A 23771-nucleotide genomic window follows, 5' to 3' on the forward strand; every position below is an offset into this window, starting at 1 on the left:
TGTTTGCAAGCTACCTTCTTTTTGTATGAAAAAGTCTAAGTATTTACAGACCTATAGTATAATCTTAACTTTCCAGATCATAAACAGATCACTTAAATATCCCAAGCAGAAGACATGTAAATATGGATTGCAAACCTCCATCAAGGAGTTTACAATGTAGTTGTTTCGTAAGTGGCTAAGTAAGTCAAAATTAGGTTTTCTCTCTTAAGAGATTCATTTTGTCTGTCCCTTTAAGATTCGAGGGTGCTGCCGTAAGCAATGGTAGTTTCCTTCACTTTTGTCCCAAGAAAAGAAACTTCCCTCCTGTCTAAGCATTACTGACTTTCTGTACCCACTGCGTCTTGAAAGACCGATTTTTAGCTGTCTGAAGTGAGAAGACCATCGCCCCCAGAGCCCGGCTGGAATTCTGTCTGCCACGTTTCATTCCGGATGGAAGCGGCCACTAAGGAAGCCTGTTCCAAGGGCGGTCCCCTGCGTGGCCGCGCGTCTGACCCTCATCCGAGCCCTCCGACCGGCCCCGAGGCAGCCACGGAGGCGATCCGCACTCACCGCTTGAAACGCAGTCGCCAGCAGCAAGCGCAGCCCCAGAGCGGGCCGCAGCCACCCACCCTGCCCGGCCGCCATCCCTGCGGTCCCCCCCGTCAATCTTCAGGCGCTTGAGGACCCCAGTCCCGGGGACGTCCACTGCAATGCCTGATGCGAAACCCGCCTCCAAAGGCCACCGCTTCAAGCCTGCGCTCCCACAGAGGCGAGTATCAGTCGGGCGACCATAGGAGCGTAAAAGCCATCGACTATTAAAAAGTCGTCGGGTTCTTTCGGAGAATCGGATCAGGCATTTTCTTAAACTCCCCACACCTGCGCTCCTCATTCACGACACTATGTCGGCGCTCTACGAAGCCCCCCAGCGCCTCCACTAGCAGCCCCGCCTCCCTTTCCGGATTTACCCAATCAAATCCCGCCTTGCTTGAGGCCCGTGTCAAGGAACCCAACCGTAAATCGAACCCAAAGGGCGCTAAGCGGCCGCTCTTCGGACCAATGAACGCCGCTGTAGGGGAGGACGGGGGGTGGAGCTTCTGGTTGCCCGGCAGCGTGCGTCAAGGCGTGCGCGTGGTGGCCTAGGGGGAGGGGAGGGGGCGGGGCGAGGGCGGCGCAGCCGCAGCCGCAGCGCTGCTGCTAGAGGGGCGCGCGGCCGCGAGCGGGCGAGCGAGGGAGGGAAGGGAAGAACCGAGCGAAGAGGGCGTGCGGCCGCGGGGTCCCGAAGCCAGGCGGCAGCGGCAGCGGCCGGAGGGCGCCAGGGCCGTCGGTGGGCAGAGGAGAAGCGTGCACCGGGCGGCCGGCGCTGGCTCCCGCGGGCGGGAGACCGGAGCGGAGGAGGGGGTCGCTGCGGCGCGGCAGTCCGCGCAGCTCCCGGGTCGGGGGGTCTCCTCCCGGCGCCTCGGTCGCCCGCGGGGCCCCGCTCCCCGCCCCCCGCGGTATGTCTTGATCTCGAGCGGCGGGTTTCATGGGGCTCCTCAGGATTATGATGCCGCCCAAGTTGCAGCTGCTGGCGGTGGTGGCCTTCGCGGTGGCGATGCTCTTCTTGGAGAACCAGATCCAGAAGCTGGAGGAGTCCCGGGCCAAGCTAGGTGAGGCAGCCGAGCGGCGGGCGCGCCGGGGCCGGGCTGGCGGGTGGGCGTCCGCGGTGGTGGTGCTGGGGTGGTCTCGGGGTGTCCCGGGAGCTGGGACCCAGGCGCGTCGAGCTCCCGCCACCGGGGAGGGAAGCCGGAGGGCCGAGCGGCACGCGCGCGCGAGGGCTCCGGCCAGAGCGCTGCTGCCCCGTCGGCCCTCCGCGGAGAGAGGGGACCAAGTCTGCATGGACGCTCATCCCCTCGTCTCTCCCGAGTCGTTCTGGAAAGCTCCAGCCGTGTGCGGCGCTGGGGACTGGAATATGCATGAGGGGCACCCGCGCAACACACGGTGGTTTGGGGATGGTGGTCGAGGGTCGTCGAGGGAGACGGGCAGAAATGGACGGGGACTCCGGGCACGATGGGGGAGTAAAAGCAGCTCAGGGGAGTGAGTGAGGGCAGCAGGGGACCTTAGGACGGACGGTGGAGGTAGGCTGGCCGTGTGCAGCCCGGGAAGAGCTCTGACGGTACCTACACGACACATCTGGGGCACTCACTGAAGTTCTCTAGGGCTGGCGCGGACCCGGGCTTCAGAGCCAGGGCGTGAGTGTAGGCTGATTGCCTATGCCAGAGGGGAGCGTTGACGGCTCGGAATTAGTGTTTACCTGGAGGGAGGAACAGCGTGGGGGAAAGCTCACCATGTGGGTATCCCGAAGCGTTCCTGGCAGCGCTGGGATGGGTACAGGTGCTTGACACACTGAACTCGGGGTGTGAAGTTGTGCAACAGTAGACCAAAGCGCCGATGGTCGGGCCTTCCGGTTAGCGGGGAACTTTGATGTTTGGGAGTGCTCTGGAAGCCGGGAACTTAATGACTGACGCGTTTTGGTTTAGAAATGTTCGTGGCACTTAAAAAAAAAAAATCAGCCTAGGGGTTGCAGTTTGAATATGGGAAGCAGCTTTTGCATACACGTTCACCCAACCAACTTATTAAATACTATATAAAGTTACCCCGAGGAACAACTAGTTGTAACTGGGCGTGTGAATTAATTTTTAAGAAAAGCACCAGAAAAATACTTTAAATTTTCTATATAATCGCTATTTCTGAGTTTTGGTAGATTTTACAAAAGCCTTGAATATAAAGAATAGTGTTATCAAAGAACGTTAAATACATTTGATTTGATAGACAGCTAAGTTTGAAAGAGGAGTCAAAGCTTCTAGAGTGAAATGTGAAGAACTATTGAATTTATTTACAGTAATTTGAAAGGTTTTATGCGCTAAAAATTATTCACTTTAAATATTGAAGGCTAAACCTTTGCTTTTCATGCAGCTCTGTTTAATCCACAGCATTTACAGTCATAGTCTGGGTTCACTCGTGATTCAATTTTACAGGAAGAAAGTGACTCATCTTGCAATAAGTTAAGAAAATTAGTTAAGATCAGAGTTTGTATTTATTCTTTTTGTATTGTTATTTGGAATTATCTAGATACAATTTCTAAGAAACACTGCAGACTTTCCTCCTTGCCTAACATTTTTTTTTTTCTGCAGTGCTTGGAAGGTGTTTCTGTACACTACCTGAATGATTTTAAAAACAAACTTACCTGAGGATGTAGAATAATGAATGTACTTCATGATTTGCATTTGAGAAAAAAATCCTCTGCTGGGAATAATAAGTGTGCATCAAAATGAATAGCCCTATGGGAAACAGCAAATATATACCAGAATAAGTAATTCTGAGAAATAATCCAGGGCTGACCATGGGGTCAGGCCCATAATTCCAGCACTCTAAAACCTGATGACAGAGGATGGTAGGTTCAAGACCAGGGTGTGCTGCTACATAGCACTACTGTCTTTAAAAGAGAAAAGGACAGCTCTCAAATGTAAAAACACCTGAGTATCTGGAGATGCAGACATGGCAGAGAAAATGTGTACCTTTTTGTCAGCTCAGTAATGTTCCGATTAGATGTTTTTCTAAATAGTTTTAGTTTTAAAAGACACAGGTGTCTGTGAGTTGCCCCGGCTTGACCTGAGCTCCTGGTCTTCCATGCTCTTCACTCCTCAGCCTTGAAGAGTTACTGTAGATGCACTCCACCTTGTCTCCCTCCTCCTCCCCTTCCACCCTTTAAAAGACAAACCTTGTTTAAAAGGCAGTACTCAAAGAGCCTGTGCCCATTATTCTGACTCCTTAGGAAAGAAAGACTAAAGGGCCAGGCTGTCACTGGATAACTTTCATCTGTGATATTCTTGGTCTTCCAAGAACACCAGGGAGATCAATTTTTCAGATATACAATAATCCTAAGATACTATAATTTGCCCAAGACTGTATCCCTTGTAAGTGGCAGAGTCAGAATTGGAACTCAGGTATGTTTGATTCCTAATTGAGGACTCCTGTAATTACACCAGGCAATTTCAGACTCTTCTGCATTATATTACAATTGAGCTGTTTGAATAGCATTTATAAATTGTATTATCAATGCATGTATTGCTGAGAAAACTCAATTTCTGACACAAAGGAATTGGTTTAATGTCTTGCCCCTTGTTTATATCCATGTAATGAACATAATTATGTTACTCAATGAAATGGACTGAAATAGCTTGTTTCTGCTATTGGAGAAGAAAATCTTTGGTTGTTTGCTGTAATTGTAAAACTGCAACATTAAAAAGCATTTTTACTTTGGCACAAGAAAGCTAATGAACATTTTGCTCTTAAAAGTAGTTTTTATTGTTTTATTTTTGTTGTTACAGAAGATTCCAAAGGATTGTAATGTCTGTTAACGACTGTAATGTGACTTGGTTAAAGTCAACAATATCCTGTTGGAAATTATCTAAATAGAAATTCCTAAAGCTCTCAATATTACAGGTTTCTACTTTTAGGTTATTTTTTCCTTAAAGCAGATATTCCTACACCTTATTGTTATATTTTATCCTATAGCTTATTTTTTACTTAATATTATAAACGTCTTTCCATGCCAGTACATCTAAATCTGACACATTCTAATGGCTATATAATATTCCAAATTATGCATGTATCCTAAATTACTGCGTCAGTAGTAGATAGTCTTGTGTCTCCACAACCTCCCCCACTTTTAAGGCTCTTTTCTTGTTGTTATAAACAGTGTTGGAAGCATCTTTATGTGTCTCTTTTTACCCTTTAATGTCATTTTTTTTTTTTTTACTGGGGGGGATGTCTGGGTTACTTGGTAGCTTTTACTCCCAGAGGTTACAGTAATCTATATTCCCAGAAATACAAGCACTAAAAGTGGTTGGGTTTAAATTTTGCCACTCTGAGGCTGTGAAATGATGTGTTGTTAACTAACATTTAATTTTTGTTAAAAATCTTTGCATTCTTTAGTTCTCCTTTATTGGAATAATTTGCTACTTTTTCATTATTTGTGTTTTTAAATATTAAGGCAAATAACTTGTTATGTCGGCTTTTCTCTAAGGCTACATTTGTCTCAGCTGTGGTATATTTTGCTTATACAGAGAGGTTGATTTTACACAACTTAGGTCAGTTTAGGCAAGCAGTTTACATGTTCACTTTACTGAATCAAGATGGTGTATATTCTCTATCCTTAAGTAGACTAGTTTATAGTTTTTATTTTTCATTTGCTCTTTAAGCCATTCATTTGTGTACATATATTTATCATGTCTTTTGATGAATAACTATGTATGGCAAATACAGTAAATAATTTGTTTTCCCATGTAAATCCTGTTATTCATATGCTAAAGTTTGGTGTTCTCTTAGCTCAGTTGGTTTTACACTCCATTTTTTTTCACTAGCTTGAAATTCCTTAGACTTCAAGAACACACACACACACACACACACACACACACACACACACACACACACTCCCCAAGATGTCTGGATTTAGTAAACTGTCTGTGTAGCTCTTTCACATTTACAAAGGATGATAGGGTTCCCTGAACTGGTTAAAAAATTAAGTCACAAATATTTGATACAGTTTGAGCAACACTAGTCAGAATTTCTGAAAACCATGTTCTTCTGGGTCAGACTATTGAGAACTTGTATGCTGCTGCCAATAAACGCTTACACAGTGTGGGTTACTGTCTGACCCAGCCGACTAGCCCAGTTCATACCTGAAAAGGGGAGTGTGGGTTGAGCAAAGAAACAGACTGGCATCCAGTGAAAACTGTGATGCACCCCAAGTTTATTGCTCATAGTTCTTATATACTGCAATTGAAAAGGGAGAGGGCAAAAGACTTCCTTATCAATGATACAAGGACAAATAGACGTAACTACTCTTCATTACTGGAAACAGCAAGTAACCATACCCTGAACTAAGCGATCGGTTGTTTAGGTAAGACATTCAATGACCACACCTTAAGCCAGACATCCTCCAGTAGCCACACCTTAGGCCAGACATCCGCCGTTTAACCTATAAAGAGCAAGAGTAGGTTTAAATTCTCTGATGGAGTCAATTCTGTGGGTTCCCACAGGTTACTTTCCAGATACCTCAGACTGTGAGGCACATGCGAAGCAGTAAAGAATCTTCTGTTGAGACGTGGGTTCCGTCTCTGAGACACCTCTGTAAACATTCCCAAGAATAACCCACATTTGAAACAAGCAGTCACTTCTTTCTTCGTAGGCTTTGTTTATTGGGACCCAGGTTACAGCACTGTTAGTTGTGTGTTATTCTGCCACTTTAACAGTCATTTCTGTTTCTGGTTCTAGATGACCCTTTTCTTCCTCACCACTGAGTTTTGAGAGCTTTGGAATTTTCTCTCAGATGGTGATATATATGTTGACAACTTGTAACTGCAATATTTCTAGTTCAAACCTGTTTTCTAAACATTAGACTTAGATAATTCAGCTGTATTGACAATTTGGTGGAAGGTGGATTAATGGACTTTTCAATTATTATCTCCAAAACAGGTCATCTGATCTCTGTTCCTGTCTCACCCAAACTCAGCCTCCTCGTTTTAGATGATGACAGCCCCATCCTTTAAGATTATATGGCTTCTTTTACTCTCAGCTTTATATATCAGTGTCTGATTAACTTCACTTTAGGAATATTTGTAGCCTATGCCTGTTACTCAGCACTTCACTGTCCTCACGATATTAAAGGTACTTTCATCTCTTCGTTGGATTGCTGCTCTGTTTTCACTACTGATTCTGCTACTCTGGATGCTGACACTGGAGATTGCTTGACATGAGTTTAGGGCCAGCATGCACAACACAATGAAACTCTTTCTCAAAATACAGAAACAAGAGTCTATTTCCAAAGAAAATAAATGATAAATTGGTTTGGTGTTCCAAGTGAGTGTGAAAAAGTTGATTCTGTTGTTGTATGGTGATGTGTGCTGTACATATCTGGATGGATGTTGTTTCAGGTCTCAGTGTCTTGTGTTTTCTTTCTGCTTAATTTGTCCTGTCAGATTTTGAATTCTGTGCATTACTGTTTTTCCTTTCAGTTCATTTTTTTTCTTTATCCCTTTTGAGGTACAATGGTGAAGTATGCAAATGTCTAAGGATCATGATGTCTTGATAGTCAGCCTCTTTGGAGATAAATTAGCTTACTTCACCCTTATTAAAATCCTTTGCTCTGAGATAAGTGTACATATTGGAGACTCAGTTCTCAGAGGAACAGCGTTGGGAGGTGGTCTCCTCCTGCCACTTCCCTCACCATGCTGGCTCCTTGATTTTGAACTTTCTAGGCTTTACAACTTTGTAGAAGTTAATTTCCTTTTATTTACTGTGGATGGAAGTTTCTGTCCCTCCCAGTTCTGCTGCCATTCAGTCCCAAAATAAAAACACAGAGGCTTATATTAATTATAAACGGTTTGACCTGTGGCTCAGGCTTCTTATTGGCTAGCTCTCTTTTAATTATTAACCCATTTCTATTAATCTGTCTATTTCCACATGGTATTGGCTTGCTGGAGAATGCCAGAGACTCTTGCTTTTTCTGCAGCTAAGTGACTTCTCTCTCACCAATCACTTTCTGTTTTCCTCTTCCTAGCTTTTTCCTAGTCTGGTAGCCTCGCCTTTATTTCCTGCCTGGCAACATCCTGGGTGTCTATTGGCCAAAACAGCTTTAACATCAACCAATAAGTGAAACATATCTTCACAGCTTGCAGAAGGACATCCCCCTTCAGTTTACTCTCAGGTGCTTTGTTATAGCAACATAAAATGGCCTAAGCCAGATGCCTACTTTGTGTGATGTTAATGTAGATGCTTTTCTTTTGACGTGTGTCTGTATGGTTTGATTCCCTGTCTTAGTGGATGCCAGAGGGCGATGGGGGGATGTCTTTGTCATTTGCTTCTTAACATTTTTATTCTTTTCATATGTCTGAGCATGTGTGTGCCTGTGTGTGTTCATGTTTGTATGTGGGTGGGTGCACATGTAGGCCCTGTGCATGTTCATGTGGGTGTCCAGGGTTAAAGAATCTTTGATTGCCCTTTACTGTCTGTTGCTTCTTTGGAGGCAGGTTCTCTTAGTTCTAGAGCTCACAGATCCTGCTATTTTCTCCAGCTTGCGGTAAGGCTACTCCATCCTTTCATCTTTGATGCCTCATGTCTACCAGGATTTCCATGGGTTCTGGTGATCTGAATTCCAGTCTTCTTGGCTTGAACCATCTCCCTGTGCCTTCACCTTAGTTTTAGAGACAGGGTCAATGGCAGTCAGATTCTCCTGGTATGTGTGTGCATTTGTATATGTATTATATGTAATAATATATATGTATCTATAACACGCGTATGTATGTTTTAAAAGGGAATTCATTAGAGTGGCTTACAGGCTGTGGTCCGCCTAGTCCAACAATGTCTGTCTCCTGGTGGAAAGGACAGTCATCCAGAAGTTGCTCAGTTCATGAGGCTGGATGTCTCAGCTGGTCTTCAGAATATGTTAGAATGCCACGAAGTAGCAGCTTCCTTCTTCTTGCCCTTTGATGTGGGCCGCCACTAGAAGGCGTGGCCCAGGTTTAGGGTTGATCTTCCTACCACAGATGATCCAATCAAGAAAACCTCCTCAGTTGTTCCAGCGGCTTGGGCTTTGTGATTCCAGGTGCAGTCAGGTTGACAACCACTATCACACATTGCAGGTTGTCTCACTGTAGGCTTGTGCTCCTGCTAGACTATCTATGGCCATCTGTCTGCCTTCCCAGTGCTGGCAATTCAGATGTCTGTGGCTACACCCAGATTTTATGTGTGTGCTGGGATTCAAACGCAGGCATTCATGCTTTCTCAGTAAGCAGTTGGCTCATTTAGACAACTCGGCTACGAAAGATTTCTTGTTGTCAGCATGGAGTTGAATCTTGTATCTAATTTTACAGTCTCTGTAAATGGAATGTCTCAAGTGTTTACTTTTTGTGTAATTCTGGATGTCATTGGCTTTTAAGTCTCCGAGTTGCCTTTGGTTTCTTTGCTCCATCTGTTCTACTTTTTCTGTCTTTGGGCTGAAAGCAGGTCTCTCTTCTTTTTGCCCATTGTTTTCCTCATTGGACGAGCCGCCAGCAATGCTTCGTGCCTGGGAACGTGGTTTCTCTGTGAATTATGGTATAATACGTACCATAAATTGTGTTACAGTTGTTGTACATCTGCAATACATTATAAGTAGCCAATTATCTTTTAAGGACATGCAAACATTCCTTAAGCCTTTTATGTTTTACTTGTATATTTTACCATTTCAGTGTTCCTGATTCCTTTGTGTTCATGCAGATTTTCATTTTTCTTTCACCCTGTAAGGTTTTTATATCATTACTTACATTAAAAAAATCTGGTGAATTCTTTTCATTTTTGTATGTCTGTAAAAGCATTTATTTGCCTTGATGTTTGAAAATATGTTTTTGCTGAATATAGGAGTCAAAATTAATATTTTTTGTTAGAACTTTAAAGATTTTGGCTCCATGGTCTCTGCTATGATTTGTGTCTTTGTTCCACTGTATGTGATACATCTCTTTCTCTTGTTGGCTCTTATGGTTTTTCAGTAGATCGTAAGTGATTTGATTATAATGGCCCTTGCTGTTGCTTCTTGTGGGTCAGGTATGAAATGTTCTCCCAGAGCCCATGTGTTGAGGGCTTGGAACCCAGTGCTGTGTTTAAGGAGTGATTAGATCATGAGTTCATTGGTTAATCCATTGATGGTTTCAGATTTGATGGAGGTTTTGGGAGGTGGTGAGAACGAGGACCTCAAGCTCATTGGAGTGAGTGGACGGGGTGAGGGTGGGGTTAGTATGTGCTTTGAAGTGTTGATCGTGCTCTAAGGTAATCTTAAGCCAAGATGATCCTTTCTTCTTTGAGTTTGTTTCTCTGATATATTTTCACAATGATGCAAAGTTGACTAAAATACTTGTGATTTGATGAACATTTTGGACCTAGGTATTTATAGGTATTATTATGTATGAACACTTGGGCTATTTTTCTTCAAATTGTTTTTCTGTGTTATTTCCCTTCCTTCAGAAGCTTATCTGTATGGTAGGCTACATGGACATGTCTGTGCCTAGTAATGTCTGCTCATTTCCCCTGACTTGTTCTTTTAAATACTTCTAGCATTGTCTTCAGTTCAGTAATTCGTATTTCTGTACTGTATACTATCTTTAACCTCAGTGCATGCTTGAGTGCACGCGCACGTGCGCGCGCGCACACACACACACACACACACACACACACACACACACACCCTCTACCAATTCTAGAAGTTCAGTTTGGATGTTTAATAAGTTGTCTACTGTTAAACATGCTTGCTTTCCTGTAGTTTCTTGAACAAATGGAACTTTGTTATAATTCTTTTGATATCCTTGTTTATTAAATCCCGTGATCCCTCTCATTTCTGAGTTACTTTGTATTGATTTACATTTCTGTTTATTGTGGCCAAGACTTTTACCTCTGTACAAATTAGCCAGCTGATTTTTAATAGTGAGCCAGGTGTTGTGACTTGTGTTCTGTTACGTATTGTGTATTTCCATTTGGGACATGTTGAAGTTGTCTGGAAACAGTTTGATCTTTTTGAGGTTACTTTGGTGTTGTAGACATTACTGTAGCCTTTAGTCCACAGCTGACTCTGCTCCGCAGCAAAGGCAGGGTCCTTTTACTTCCTTCAGAGTTCTCGCTAGTGTCCTGTGTGTTACAAGTTCCCAGTGTAGCTGCAGGAATCATGGCTAAGTTTACCCCTGTGTCTTGAATGCTCGTCTCGTTCTTCATACCTACACCAGTGGCCTTCTGCTCCTCCTGCAGGAGTGTCTTCACTACTCCTACTTCGCACTAACCGTCATGGCTTCCCAAATTCCCAACCCTGCTTTCCTCTCCTCCCTCCTCCTCTTGCTTTTTCCCCCATTTGTTTCTTTTCTAGCCTGAAAATTCACTTTAATAGGAGTGATTTTCCAGAAAGCATTTCATGCTTTTACCTGGATGGCAGAACAAAGAGGCTTTCCTTCCCTGTGTGCCCGTGGAAGAAACGAGCCAGGCCGTTGGGCTTTGGGAAGATAGAAGGCTGGGGCGGGAGGTCTCCTTTGGCTCGAGGTCAGGTGCTGCTTGTGGCCCTGAACAGTAGGCAAGCTGCTGTCGGTGTGGTAAGTGGAGTCTGAACGTGGTGTTTGGTAAGAGGGGGCACTCACAGAGCTCCTTTCTAGTGTACTCAAGACGGGAGAGCTTCAGGAAGGAGAGATCAAAGGAAGGCACCCCCTCCTCTCCCTTGTGTGTCATTCTAAAGCGCTGCAGCCCCTCCCTGCCTGGTGACGCAGACCAGTGGGTAGTTCCACTGGACTCCTGTTGGCCTCCTTAATTAAACTGCCTGAGTTTCATTCTCCCTCCTGTGCTGTGGCATGGGAACGCCTTTCAGGCTTCTCATAGGATTTGCCTTCCCTTTTCTGTTTAATATCTAATGTCTGAACACTGTCACTGTGTACATTACCCACTCTGTTTTACCCTGTTACTCTGTCTCGGTGAGAGGTGAGAGCTGGGAACCTCTTGATGCATTTCCAGGTTGTCCTAGGATAAAATAGTAAAGTAGGATAGTAAAGTGTTGCAATTTACAACCAAAGCTAATACTGTAAATCTAAGGAAAAAGAACCATGCTTCAAATCTCTCTTGTTTCTTCTTGATCTAAGCCTGGTGTTGAGGTCAAGCCCCTTGTAAGTTGCTAACTCAAAGGCAGAGGCAAGACTTACTCATAGCCCAACTTCATTTCCCAAGAGACTGCCAACTGAACACAAGCTAATTCATGTAGGTGCTATCAGTTTTAGTCTGTCTCAAGAACCAGCTTACTTGGATTCTTTAGGCACAGATGAGTCCAAGATGTATGCCTTCAGACTAGCCAGTGAAGCCCAGGGGTCAGGGATAGGCCTCTGCTTTTCCTGTGAGAGTGGACTAATTTGTGTTCTTACAGGATATGGGTGGATGACTGGTTTGTGTCAGGGATTTCTGTGTTTTGTAAGCAGTAGGGTAGGAAAGCATAGGGCATGGTGGTGCTAACTATAGCCAGTGTAGATACTATATAATGGTAATGATGGTAACATAGTGCATATATTGAAAATGCACATAGGTCACCCTAAGGAAAATAGCACTATAGTGCTAAGATGCTCAACTCTGCCACATGATTGTAGCCAAAGATAGTTAGATTGTATCAACTATCAACACGTGATTCTGATACAATGTTGAGGAAGTGCTTTTTAACTGGTATTGTTGGATCCATGTGTTAGAAGGTGGGATTTGAAGTTGAATATTAACCAGTATTTATTTATTTATGTTTATATAGCAGTTTTAAGATTGACTTTCTGGGAAAGCGAAGAATACTAAATCCCAATACAGTTTAGAATGGATCTCTTAAAGAGCATTATCCTATTTTCCCTTAAATTTGTGACATAGCTAGAAATGATCACTCAGATGTCTTTAGAGATTTATCAGATGTCTGTTGGGAAAGGGCACTTCTGATGGAAAACACTTTAGGGCTTGTTCCTTGTGCCTGTGGATTTGCAGTTGAGTTCATATGCAGCTTCAAACTAACTTGGCACATGCATTTCTAAGTATAAATTTAGAAATGTTATACTCTGGTATGTATTTTCAGTGTTTTGAAGGAAAACACTAAGAAATGATCAGTCAAGTATTTTTGTGTTAAATAGACTAATAGGTTTTGGCATCAGAATCTTCGTGGCTGGTTTTTACACCATGAGATCTGTGATAAGTACTCTTTTGCTGTTGTGTTTTCAAAACAGTACACGGTGCAATGTGCCTTTTAGTTAATGGTAACCTTAAGTTAAAAAAAAACTGTTTAGTATAAACATAACCAAAAATCTTACTGCATTAATGAGTTTTATTCAGTATTCACTAAAGCCTAAATTCTACTCTGTTTTCATTGTAAGATCCATTAAATCTCCCTGTTATTCCTTCCGGTTCTAAGGTATGATGCAAAACCCTTTGTGTCTTAAATATTCAGTGATGAGAAATATTGGCATGCGTTTTAGAACTTGGAGTAAAATTGAATTATTGGCTTAAAGTATAAATCATAAAGCCTAGTGTGACAGAAGGACTATAATTAATCCACATACTAGGGAGGTGAGCCAGGAGGACGGTGAGTTCAGACCCGAGTTACATAGCAACACCCTGCCTCGAAAAAATAAAGGAGAAGGGGGAATATTCTTCCACAGCCTTCTATATAACTTACTGTTTTATCTGTGTGGACAGTAGTTCTGCACCAAGATTGCTGATCAAATGATCTGCCTTGTGGATAGTCTGTGTTCAGACGCTAAGAAGCAGCCTCCAGTTGCCAGCATTTTAGGTTGCAGCGCAGTTTTAATGCTTTTTAATGAAACATACTCAAGTCTTTCATAAAATGGTGAGTGTTCTTGGTGTACTCTATATCCTTGGCAGAACACCAAGTTAGGCTAATCGTTTTTTCCATAGAAGAGCTAATTGGGAAGACTGACTTGACATGATCTTAGGTGTATTTTAATAGCTTCTTCATTTTATTAAATTGGCTCGAATAAAAACCGCTCACCATTGCAGTCAAGGACATAAATTCTTATGTTCATGTTTTGAAGGTTGAAATAAATAGAAAAAGCAAATAGGCTTGTGTGGTGATATTTTAGTGGCCTGGAATAGGTTTCATAGTGTGGAAAATGAGAGGTGTGTGTGACCTTTGCTGCTGATGCTGGCTCTTGGTACCGAGGATGTCTGTCATGTAGTGAGCAGCCTATCCGGGATGACTGATAGGCTGTATGGCACTGTATGCCGTTTTCCTTTGTGCATACTTGTGATTAACCCTGTGACTGTTTATTGTCTGGTCTTCCTCATGACTGCCCTGACTTCCCTTTGGTCTCTTTTTCCTTGTCATGACTCTTCAGTCTTTGGCACCACCTGCCTTGTTTTTTCTCAGATGGTTTCAGCTTTCCCTACTGTGACCTTTGGAGTTTTACCTGTAACACAATAATAGACAGTTGGTCACTATTATGTAACAGACATGTACTATATTTGTCATTTAATATACATAAGCATTACTTTTTGGGGTTGCCTTGAAGATAAAAGATCTTCAAATTAGATAGTGAATGTGAAAGTGTTTGAAGATCAATATAGCTGTCAGTCATTATTAATGTATCAGTGAGCTGGCGCAATGAGGGCACAACTGTCAAGTCTAAGGACCTGAGGGCCTAAGTGTGATCCTGGAGCCCACATGGTGGAAGGAGAGAACTCTCCCCCAGCTGTTCTCTAACCTCCAAATGCTTGAAGGGGCACATGCTCTCTTCTTCCCAAACTAAGTAACCAACCGATGAATGAATGCAGCCATAATAACACATCAGTACTTTCTCTTTGCTGCTCTTGTCTCCTTGGGTCATTGTACTATATGTTATTGTTTCTTGCTAGTGTAGACTCTCCCAGGACCCCACCCATAGGGGCCATGTAATTATCCAGGTGTTCAGATAAAAGAGATGGTGCTGCATGAGTGCCTCATTTGATATCCATTAGCTTCTTTTCTAAGGCAGAAATACCACTCACTGGTTATTCATATCATTATTTGTTCCTAATGATAGTAATATATTTTCACACATATTATAGAAAAACCTTTTAAAAATACTACTGAATTCTCATCACTGTTTCCTACTAATCCTTGCCAGCTTGACAGTTCTAGGATAGATTTTTATAAATTAGAAATGAAGTTGTGACAAGGGAATTGTTAGGTGTAAGTGTATGTATAATATATGATTCCTTGACATTTCTTTTTTTAAAAGCATTAATGATAGCTAGAGTAATTAAAGAATAAAGAAACCCAAGCTGATTCCTCCTTTGGAACGGTCCTGTGAGTCCTTCAGTTTGCTGTCGGTTCCCCTGGTGACTCACTGTCACCATCTCAGGGAAAGTCTGATTTAGATGTGTTCTGTGCCTTAGGTTGGAAGTTCAGCTTCTCACACAAACACAGAATGTTATAGGTTGTACCCTATACTCATTGCCAAAATTATGAGAGTACTTATAGAACAAACACAATTCTTAAGTCTTACAGCTTTAAAAGTTAACAACTCAGGGGAAGGAACTTCTAAGTCCCCTACCTCTAGCTGAGGAACTGTTGACAGTTGATGGCTTCTGGGGGAGGCAGTCAGTTTCTTTAAGGGTGTGGCCTCTGGTTGGTCAATCATGCAGTAGTGAATGGCCTCACACCTCAGAGTAATTGGGTAGCCCAGCTTGGAATCATGGTGTGTATGAGTGTGTGTGTGTGTGTGTGTGTGAGTGTGTGTGTGTGTGTGAGTGTGTGTGAGTGTGAGTGTGTGTGAAAACTGGGATGAAGTGGGAGATGAATATGATAGAAACATATTGTATTCATGTATCAGATTCTCAAAGCAATAATAAAAATTCTGTAATAAACTATTAAGTCAGGTGAATAGCCATTTGCCAACTTAAAGTCAGAAAATTTGAGAGGCTTGCTGCCCATAGTTGGACATGCTTTCACTTTAGCTCGATGAGAGGTTGGGGTAGGAAGATTGAGTCTAAGAGTTCATGGCTAACCAGGGGACATAGAATGACCCCCATCTCTCTCTGAAGGGAGAGGGAGAGAGAGAATGGCAAGATTAGAATGCTAGAGATTGTGAGAGATAAACTGATCGCCTCTAATTTTGTTATTACTTTTTCAGTCTCTAGAGTGTGATTTCAGTACAGGTCACCCTTAATGAAGATTCAATGTATGGTGGCAGGACATAGTTTCATGAATAGAAAGTTGTTTGATTTGATACATTTTATGTTTATTACCTTGTAAGATTTTCCTAGTTAGTAGTGGAAACTCTTTGAAAGAGATGGTTGGTTTGTTTCATGTACTTGAATTTTAGCTGTATTTTAAGACTTTTTGGTGGTACTGGAGATTAAATCCGCTGAGCTGTATGTACATGCCACCCTAAAAGAAGAAAAAAAATTATTTCTTAGTGACTTTACCAATCTAGAATTGAGGATGACAGGATTAAAAAACAACACGAACCTTTTGCAATTCAACTATCCTTTCTCTGTCTTCTTTTTTTTTTTAAGATTTACTTACTTGTATGTATGCATGTTTTGTCTGCATGTATGAATATACATCACAGGCATGTCTGGTGCCTGTAGAGGTCAGAAGAGGGCGTTGGATCCCATGGTGGAACTGGAGTTATCGATGGTTGTAAGCTAGGTGTTGCTTGGAGCCCAACCCTGGTCTCTGCACGAGCAGAAGTACTTTTAACTACTGAGCTATATTTCCAGTACCTCCTCCCCTGTGCCTACGAAATTTAGTACCTTCTTGTAATGAAGTCCTAATTAGTCTTATTAAATAAAAATCTGGAGTTAGATATTAGGGGGAGAAAGCTGAAAAATCAGAGAAGCAGAGCAGCCAGCAATTGAATTCTACCTCTCCAAATGCTGAGACATAATAGGCAAGATCCTGTCTCCTCCCACTGTATATTCCTCTCTCCACCCAGCCATATCACTGTCTCCACCTCCCTAGTGTTGGGATTAAAGGCGTGTGATCCCAAGTGCTGGGATCACCTTTGTGTGAGCTCTGTTTCTCTTTTAGACACATTCAATCTCATGTTGCCCATGGTGGCCTCGAACTCACAGAGATCTGCCTCTGTCTCCTGAGTGCTGGGATTAAAGGTGTGCCACCACTGCTTGGCCTCTATGGCTAACTAGTGGCTAGCTACACACTCTGATCTTCAGGCAAGCTTTATTTGCTACAGAATAAACAAATACCACTACACCTTCTGGTGGAAATTGGATTTTAATGTTCATCTCTGTTCCCGAAAACTTAAACATCTGTTAGTCTGGGCTTTGGGCAGCTATCTTCTCTAGAACAAAGAGGTCCTATTCTTTTACAAGCAGATTTAAGTCTGTGCATGTTGCAGGGGTTAGAGGTTTTCTTTGCCTATTCTATTTAAAATGTCATAGGAAACCATTCTTCCCTGTTCCCGTATATTGAATCATCACTGTAATTTGAAAACTTTCCACCTTCCTACCTAACCAAGTGTGTGTGATTTCGTGTTCTTACATGAATTAACAATCTCTCAGAGGCCAAAAACTGAGTATTTGTTCCATGGTCTATTCAGCTAGGTGATTGTGGTAGTGCTGGCATTGGTAGACTTGCAAGAGGCAGAGCTGAGGAAGGCTTCTAGACTTTGTGAGTGAGATCAGAGCGTGACAGACAGCATATAGAATAATACCTTTAAAAGTCACCAGTTAGTGGGGAAAATAGTGTTTTTGTCTCCATAAAGAATAGTCTTGGAAATGAGGGAACCAAGAATGCATTGCCTCTTGATTTGTTTTTAATTTTAGGAACATCTTTAAATAGTTAATGACTTATTTATGTAGCCATGATTGCTAAGAAAAATTGACTTTTCTAAGATATACTTTTAAAATATTTAAAACACATGTTGCTGGATTAATACTAAAGGTTAAAAGTGGAATTGCTTAAGCATAAGTAAAAGACAGATTTCTATGGTGCCTGATTTTTAACTAACTGTTCCTCAGGTCATCCTATACTAAACACAATTTTCAATATTTACTTATTCGAGACAGTCTCACTATGTAGCCCTTGTTGACCTGGGACTCTTCTGTAACTCGGAGATCCTCCTGAAAATGTGTGCTGGTGTACCCAGCAGCAATTATGATTGGCTAATAAAGTGTGCACACTCAGCCTAGCAGCTGAAACCTTGCCTGGTGTGTATCCCTTATGCATAGCCATGGCCTATGACGGTGGAAAAGGAAGGTTCATTTTAGGTCATGGTCTCAGATTAAACTCCTTAGGCTGTGGCTATTTATTCCGGGCTGGGCCTGTGGGTGATAATGGAGAGCAGAGAAAAAGGAAGGGATGGGGCAGAGAGAAAACGGAAGGAATAGGGGACAGAGAGAAAACGGAAGGGATTGGGGACAGAGAGAAACAGGAAGGGATAGGGGACAGAGAGAAACAGGAAGGGATAGGGGACAGAGAGAAACAGGAAGGGATAGGGGACAGAGAGAAAACGGAAGGGATAGAGGACAGAGAGAAACAGGAAGGAATAGGGGGCAGAGAGAAACAGGAAGGAATAGGGGGCAGAGAGAAAACGGAAGGGATAAAGAAACAGGAAGGGATAGGGGACAGACACAACTTTCCTAGTGACCCACTTCTCCTGCTGGGCTCCACTTCTGAGGGTTCTAGATTAGCGTGTAAGTCTGGAGGATGGCTCTGTTTAGACCATAGCACATGGTTGGGAAACATTTCTAAGTAAAGCGATGCCAAAATGCCAGGACTTTCACTTTAGGGTAGAGTGATCATGATACGGACTCATTTATGGTTTGTGAAATTATGGTTTCTGATTTAATAAATTGTGTCACCTGCTGTCTCCTTCCTATACTGGTGCTAGAGATAGGAGGTAAGCAGGAGAGCCACTAAGACAGGTGTGCTGTCAGACAAGGGGAGCTTTTTCCAAGGCAGGCTCTTCCAGCAAGGAGGCAGAAGAATGTCCAGAAGTCGGCACGATGAGCCCACCTCCAGAAGGGTCTCTGATCGTAGTTGTGAAGGAAGGGACATATTTATGATACACTCCTAAAGCAACAGGACAAAAGTAACTATTAATGCTGTGCTCTTGTATCACAATCTTCTGTAAGTCCCTCTCTGTTGTCCCTCCCTCCTGTCTCTCCCTTTACCCTTTCTGTCTCATCAGTCCCCCTGGTAGGAATGTTAATTCTCAGCAAGTTGCTTTGCTAGTAGATACTGAGTTTCAATAGTTTTCAATGAGTTTTTAATAATGTAATTATATTCGCTAATGCTGTTTTATTTTTCTGTATCATGTCACATTGCTTTGGCTTATTACTAAATTGCATTATTTTGAACATAATTGTCTTTGGACTTTAATAGAAAAATTAGCTGCTGTGTATATTATTTGCTGATTTCTCTAAAATCTATTGAAGTTAATATATAATGAAGTATTTTACCATGTTTTATAAGTTTTTATTGCTATAAATTGTTACATTAATTTTTGCAATCTCCTGAGTGTCAGTTATCTGTTTATAGGTGAAATAAATTATTTTATGTTCATAAATTTAGTTGCATAAGGTCACATGGCAGGGAAGTGATTCACTCTAGTCTGTGTGAGTACACACAGCACACATGCTCACATGTACATGGATAGGCGTGAATGTGTGTAGAGAACAGAGGACCATCTGCCTTGGTTTGTTTCTCTAAGATAAGGTCTCCTACTCATTTGGAACTTGCCAATTAGGCTAGACTGGCTCACCTGGGATCTTCCTGTCTCATCCACCCCAGTATTCCTGTCACAAGAATGGACAACCATGCCCGTCTTCCTCTCTTTCCCAGTTCTGTGGGTTTGGGGAATTAAAGTCAGGTCCCATACCAACCTAGCTGCCCCTCCAGCCTACACCCACATTTTTATCCATTTTGTATGTATTCACGCTTTCATTCTAACGTCTGTGACAATAGAAAGGAGCAACTGAAGGGTAGTTCCATAGATTGGTGTCTCTGGCATACATCTGTTCTATGGAAACTAGAGTAGACTAAGTCAGGCTAAATACTGTGTGCAGACTAAAACTCCAGTGTTCTAATAGACGTGCCAAAATACATGCTGAACTGTGAGAGGTTATAATGCTAGGCCTGCTCTCTCCCTTCTGGTCCTTCCTGCTCTTCCTCCTTCCTTTGACCTCCTTACTTTCTTTGCTTGTTGAACTTTGAATCCTCCTGCCTCAGCTTCCTGTAGCTGTAGGACAAGACTGTGATACCAGGCCCTGCTTTACCTGTCTTGTTGTTGTTTGTTGAGACCGTGTTTCTCTGTGTAGCCTTGGCTGTCCTGGAAATTACTCTGTAGACCAGGCTGGCCTTAAATACAGAGATTCTCCTGTCTCTGCCTCCTGAGAACTCTGTTAAAGGTGTGCACCACCACCAATAGGGTTCTGTAATAGATAAAACCTCCACCACCCAGCCTCTTTAACAGATCAGATAAAACATAAAACCCACACATACTTGTGTTCCTTGAGCTTAACCTCAGAATAAACCCTAGTAAATTGATTATATTTTGTCACTGACAGAAAGTGTCGTCAGTTGTATCAGTACTCAAACAGTAGTCGTTTCCTAGCACCTGACAGCCCTTGTTCACCTGCTGGGCTTGCAGACCTTGCACAGATGTGTTGGTGGACTGACCATTGGCACTCTGCAGTCCTCTGCATGAGGAGAACCACCCACGGTGTTTCCTCTAACGGGAGACTCGCTGGAGAACAGCACGTGTGGGCTGTTGGACTTCTGCTTCGTGCTTGGAGATAGAGTGTATGTAGAAATACCTGTCACCTCACTTGTGCTCTCAGTTGTTGAGAGGCTGAGTGACTGAGCTTATTTCTACAGAAGTCACCTGCTTGAAGCTCTGACAGAAGTGTGCAGAGGCTTTTCTCTGAGGACTAAGGAACTTTGTAGACTCCGTTAGAGCCCCGTTGTCTCTTTTTATGGTGGACTTCTTTCCATTAATTTAAAATGCAATCACTTTCAATTAAATTAAGTTGCTGTGAATAATTCTTCATGTCCTCCCCCCTTTACTCTCTTCCCAGTTAATTATTTATCCCTTCTCCCTGGCAGCATTGGTACTTTGCTTTCTTTTGGGAGGCAGAGCTCCCTGCATGGCTTTTGTGATTCCCTATTATATAAAACAGTGGGATAAATGTTCACATGCAATAGCTTTTATTTTGGGGGGGGGCTGTGATGGGAGGATTAGTGAAAAAATAAATAAACCCGTGAATGTTGGCGAGTGTCCAGATATTTATCCTTTTGTGCACATGCAGTAACTTTTTGCAAGTAAAGTTTTCACACGGTCTCTTTGAAAACTAAAGGATTGGAGATAAAGTGTGAATAATTGATTAGCCTTCGCCCCACAGAGATGTTGGATGCATTAATTAGTTGTTAGAAGGCTCAGGAAACATGCTGTGAATGCAGACAACTGTCTGATAACTAGTTCTGAAAACTCACTGTAAGATAACACTGTTAAAGGAGATGGGGGAATCTGAATTTCTGTTACGGTTTTTTATTCTGAACCTGGGTTTGTGCTTGAACATATGTAAAACTCAAGTGTTGTTTTTTTAAAAATACAGTTGTGAAGTATTTATGCAAATGGATTCAATTTAAATTTCTTGCCATATAAAATGTGTAGGAGGGTTAGTTGAAGGCTTGCTTGCCTTGTTGATAGGGATGAACAATTTTCATCATTACCATTTGGACTTTTTAAAATATTGATGAGTGTAAAATTTATTAAGATAAATGCACTTGTCTTCCCAATTTGAGAGAGGATATCACACTTATTTCATCTTTTCAAGTATTGCAGGCATTCTTAGTTTTCTCTCAAGGTGTTTTGGTTTTGGAGATAATTTTTTGCCATGTTGCCCAGACTACCCTTGAATTCATAGTCCCTTTGCCTCAGCCTCCTGAGTGCTAAGATTACAGGTGGGCCACCATGTCCACACCTTTACATTTTCTAAAAGTTAACTTTGAAAATTCCCCACAGAGGCCTGGTGGTGGCGGCGCATATTTTTAAGCCCAGCATCCAGGAGGCAGAGGCAGGAGAATCTCTGCCTCGTCTACAGAGTGATTTCCAGGACAGACAGCTACACAGAGAAAACCTGTCTCCAAAAACAAATTAATGAACAAAAAAAGAAAATTCCTCACAGGGGTGATGGTCATAGTTTCTTGTTGTTTGTTTTTGTTGTTGTTTTTCTCTGTGTTGTTTCCTTGTGTTGGAGTTGTGTAAAAGTCTCATTTACTTCAGGTTAAATTTAAATCAGTTGTAGTTAGATACAGTAGTGGGTTGAGGAAAGGTGTTTACTTCCTAATTCTTGAGGTTTATTGCTTTTTTTCTGATCAGTTTACTCAGAGGTTCTTTCTGTGGAGAGAAAGTTGATTTGCTTTAGCTAAATTGTATAAGGATCACTCAGAAAAATTACTGTTTGTTTTCCCACAAAGAATGTGGGGTTAGTTAATTTTTCTTTTTATACTCCCTATCATGGACTTATTTGTATATTCTTTTTAGAATTCCGAATCAACTTTACACTGTTAGGATCTTAGAGCATTGTTTCTCAACCTGAGATGTATATTGGCTCACATCAGAAAGCATAGAAATGGTTATTGGTTCCTGAATCTCCGCTCTATAACAGTTAATCAGTTAGAGCATGGCCTCATTTTCAGTTCCTCAGGTGTTCATGCCTAAGTCTTGTTGATCAGTTCAGAAGACTTATACTACTCTCTTCTCATACACTGTAATTTCTTATTAGTTCTTAAAAGTCTGTCTTAATCTCTTTCCTGTGTGTGTGTGTGTGTGTGTGTGTGTGTGTGTGTGTGTGTGAGATAAAATGCCCTTATAAAAACTACTTAAGGGGGAAAGGGTTTGTCTCCCAGTTCCAGGGTACAGCTCACTACTCTGGGGAAGTCAAAGGAGCAGGAACTCAACATCTAGTCACATCACCCGCAGTCAAGAGCAATGAACGAATTCTCCTGCTTGCCTCCTTGTCTCTACTCCTACAACCCAGGCTCCCCTGCCCAGGGAATGCTGCTGCCCACAGTTGGTGAGTGAAGACGTGCCCACAGGTCATCCTAAATCTAATCCGCCATTAAGATTCCCTCCTCAGGTGCTTCTGAATTTTGTCAAGTTGGCAACTAAAACTACCCATCATAAAGTCTTTGATATGTAAGACCACTGTGCCTTGCGTGCTTTGTATTCGCGTTATAGTCAAGTGTTGATGTGCTGTCCACATGCACTAGGATAGCCTTTGCTCCCATGTTGTTCTTCTATTTCCAGGGTTACAGATGTTCTAGTACACCTGGCATTATAGGTTTTGGGAGAGTCTGGGGATTTGATCTGAATGTGGCAAGCATTTTACTCACTGCCATCTTCCTAGCCTTTTCAGGTCATACAGTCTTGTGAGCGTTGGGAGCCAGCAGGATAGTCAGTGGGTGAAGGCACTTGGTGCACAAACCTAGCGACTTGAGTTCTGGCCCTGGTTCCCACATAAAGGTGGAAGGAGAAAATCTACCTTGTGAAGTTGACCTCTGACTTCTACATACACAATACATAAAAAGGTTTGTTTTAATTTGTATCTGTTTACTCTTGTGTTGAGCACCTGTAACACTTTAATAAATAGATATAAATTAAAATGAATCCTTTTAATGCTACATTTATTTTGACAAATTTCGCCACATTTGACCAAGTACTAATAAAAAGTGCAATAATTATCCTATATTTAATATTGAGCTGTCTTTTTCTTCCAAATATAAGGGGAAATAACAAGGTAGGTAAAGAAATACCATTTACTTGGCTCCGGAGATATTTTTAGAAGACGAATAAAATCCCAGCTAACTTATTTCCTGCTAGCAGCATTTTTTTATTTCTACCATATTCTTTGCAATACTTTTTTTCTCACATTCTTAAAACAGAAATAAAATTTTGAAGTTGCATGTGCATATGTTATTAAAATAGATTTATCATTCTAATGATTACTATTTAGGTGGCTTCACTTTTTACTTTCAAATTCATTGGGCTATAGTTGAAAATTCTGTTAGATTTAGCATGATATTTAATATTCTAATCAGAATAATTGATGCCAGTTGGGGAGAGTCTGAAGGTTATCCTATTTAATCATGTTTAGATGTATAACAATAAAGCCCAAACTTCCATGTAATTTGGGAAAAATCATGGCTTTAAAACACTGTGAAGTAGTAAGGCTATTTCCAAACAACCTAAGTAAAGGCATAT

At 42.0% G+C, this 23771-nt stretch overlaps 2 protein-coding genes across 3 annotated transcripts in view; one reads left to right on the top strand and one right to left on the bottom strand.

Annotated features, from left to right (window-relative positions):
- Selenof (selenoprotein F) overlaps positions 1-816 on the bottom strand; it is a 35771-nt gene extending 34955 nt beyond the window's left edge. The window contains exon 1 of the mRNA XM_005081915.4: positions 550-816. Within this exon, the coding sequence (XP_005081972.2) occupies positions 550-624 (75 nt within the window). The 5' untranslated portion in view covers positions 625-816. The remainder of the gene's footprint in view (positions 1-549) is intronic.
- A 360-nt stretch (positions 817-1176) lies between these two features.
- Positions 1177-23771, top strand: part of Hs2st1 (heparan sulfate 2-O-sulfotransferase 1) — a 135683-nt gene continuing 113088 nt past the window's right edge. The window contains exon 1 of one of the 2 annotated variants that reach the window (XM_013121883.3): positions 1177-1625. In XM_013121883.3, coding sequence (XP_012977337.1) covers positions 1502-1625 — 124 coding nt within the window. In that variant the 5' untranslated portion in view covers positions 1177-1501. The remainder of the gene's footprint in view (positions 1626-23771) is intronic. The other variant, XM_005081916.4, reaches the window with a different exon arrangement.

The sequence above is a fragment of the Mesocricetus auratus genome, unplaced genomic scaffold (assembly GCF_017639785.1).
Source record: "Mesocricetus auratus isolate SY011 unplaced genomic scaffold, BCM_Maur_2.0 Super-Scaffold_100009, whole genome shotgun sequence".
Taxonomy (NCBI): Eukaryota; Metazoa; Chordata; class Mammalia; order Rodentia; family Cricetidae; genus Mesocricetus; species Mesocricetus auratus.